Raw genomic sequence first — 1,396 nt, 5'->3', positions numbered from 1 at the left:
TCACTTGGATGAGCGACAAAATGTTTCTCCCACCAAAAATGTTACGTCCAGATGAACAGAATCAACTTTTTTTGGATTTCCTTACCTGGATGATTGAGCATGCATCAAGAAATCTTTTCCCTTTAGTTCCTAGTTGACCTAGATGACCTAGATGACATCGGACTAATTAGTTCCTTTTTTGTGTTCCCATCCTGTTCCTTCAGTCTTGTCTGTCTGTTTGTCTTTTTGTTTCACTTTAATCTGATCTCCTTGTACAGTTTTGTCTCTTGTTTCCTGTTGTATTTTGCTCATCTTATTTCTCTGTGTCATGTTTCACGTTTTACTTCCTTTGTCTTGTTTTCTTGATTAGTTTCAGCTGCCCTCCCACCTGTTTCCGCTCCCCTCTTTATTATAGTTAACTAAATATGGAGGAAATATCCTGGGTTTTATTATCTGTTAGTTCGGTAAAAATTTTAATACGGCTTTCCTGATGAGACGTTGATTGATGCCTTTATTGAGACAAGACCGTGAGGGAATTGCTTTTAAAACGTTCCGTGTCTTTATTGTAATACCTGCACTGATTTTCCTAAATCTCGCCTCTGACATATGTCACTCATACAAGATAAAACTAAGACTGAAATGGATAAAAACTACACTAAGGGTAAACATTTAAAAAGAATAAAAGAAATAACTGAAAGGTGAAAATCTACGCTGGAAACTAAACTGAAATAAAAACAAAAAGTCAAAATCAAAGAAAAATAAAAGCTAATTAGAAAATGTGAACTTATAATAACTCTGGTCGGAGTCCCTGGATGTTGTGTTTCCTTACCCTGTGTTGTCCCTAAAGATCTTTTTGCACTCTTGTGTATTACCAGCGATAAAGCCGATTTTTGAATTTATTCCTGTTTCCCTGAGTCCTGCGTTCAGGTCCACAATCTGCCTTCCACATAGCTGGTCTATAACACAGAAGCTGGGTGAAGGCGCCGTGTTTAAATTTCTAATCTCCTTCCACATCGTTACTGTTGAGATGACCCTAATGGTACATCACGTTTTCTTCCTTCTACAAAGAAACTGCTCACTACAGATTTCAAGCAGTATTTATCTATGAATCTGAAAACTATACTCACAGCACCATGTAGATGTGGAAGACAACACTGAGAGTCTTAAGTTCTGGCAGTTGTGCAATGAACCTCCAAATCCACAGTCCAGCTGACATAGACCAAAAGAACAAATAAAAAAAATTAATACTTGTTCTACAATCACACGACTCTGTATGGCTGCAACATGTGTGTGTTTGTATTTGAATACACACCGCTGTCTTCTTCATCTATTATGCTGTTTTGACGAGTGGAGTTGGCTGTGCTGGGGCCTGAAAAGACATTAAGACAAGTAAGCTCAGCAATTAAACCCCTTAATG

General features: G+C 37.7%; 1 protein-coding gene across 1 annotated transcript in view; it reads right to left on the bottom strand.

Moving 5' to 3' along the window:
• Window positions 1–1,381: 1,381 nt before the first annotated feature.
• The window catches only part of LOC102214824 (GRAM domain-containing protein 3-like), a 4,331-nt gene continuing 4,316 nt past the window's right edge, over window positions 1,382–1,396 (bottom strand). The window contains exon 8 of the mRNA XM_005721532.1: window positions 1,382–1,389. Coding sequence (XP_005721589.1) covers window positions 1,382–1,389 — 8 coding nt within the window. The remainder of the gene's footprint in view (window positions 1,390–1,396) is intronic.

The sequence above is a fragment of the Pundamilia nyererei genome, unplaced genomic scaffold (genome assembly GCF_000239375.1).
Source record: "Pundamilia nyererei isolate P.nyererei 1_Seehausen unplaced genomic scaffold, PunNye1.0 scaffold00004, whole genome shotgun sequence".
Classification (NCBI taxonomy): domain Eukaryota; kingdom Metazoa; phylum Chordata; class Actinopteri; order Cichliformes; family Cichlidae; genus Pundamilia; species Pundamilia nyererei.
The sequence above is the reverse complement of the archived record's forward strand: the minus strand, read 5'-3'. Positions and strand labels throughout refer to the sequence as shown.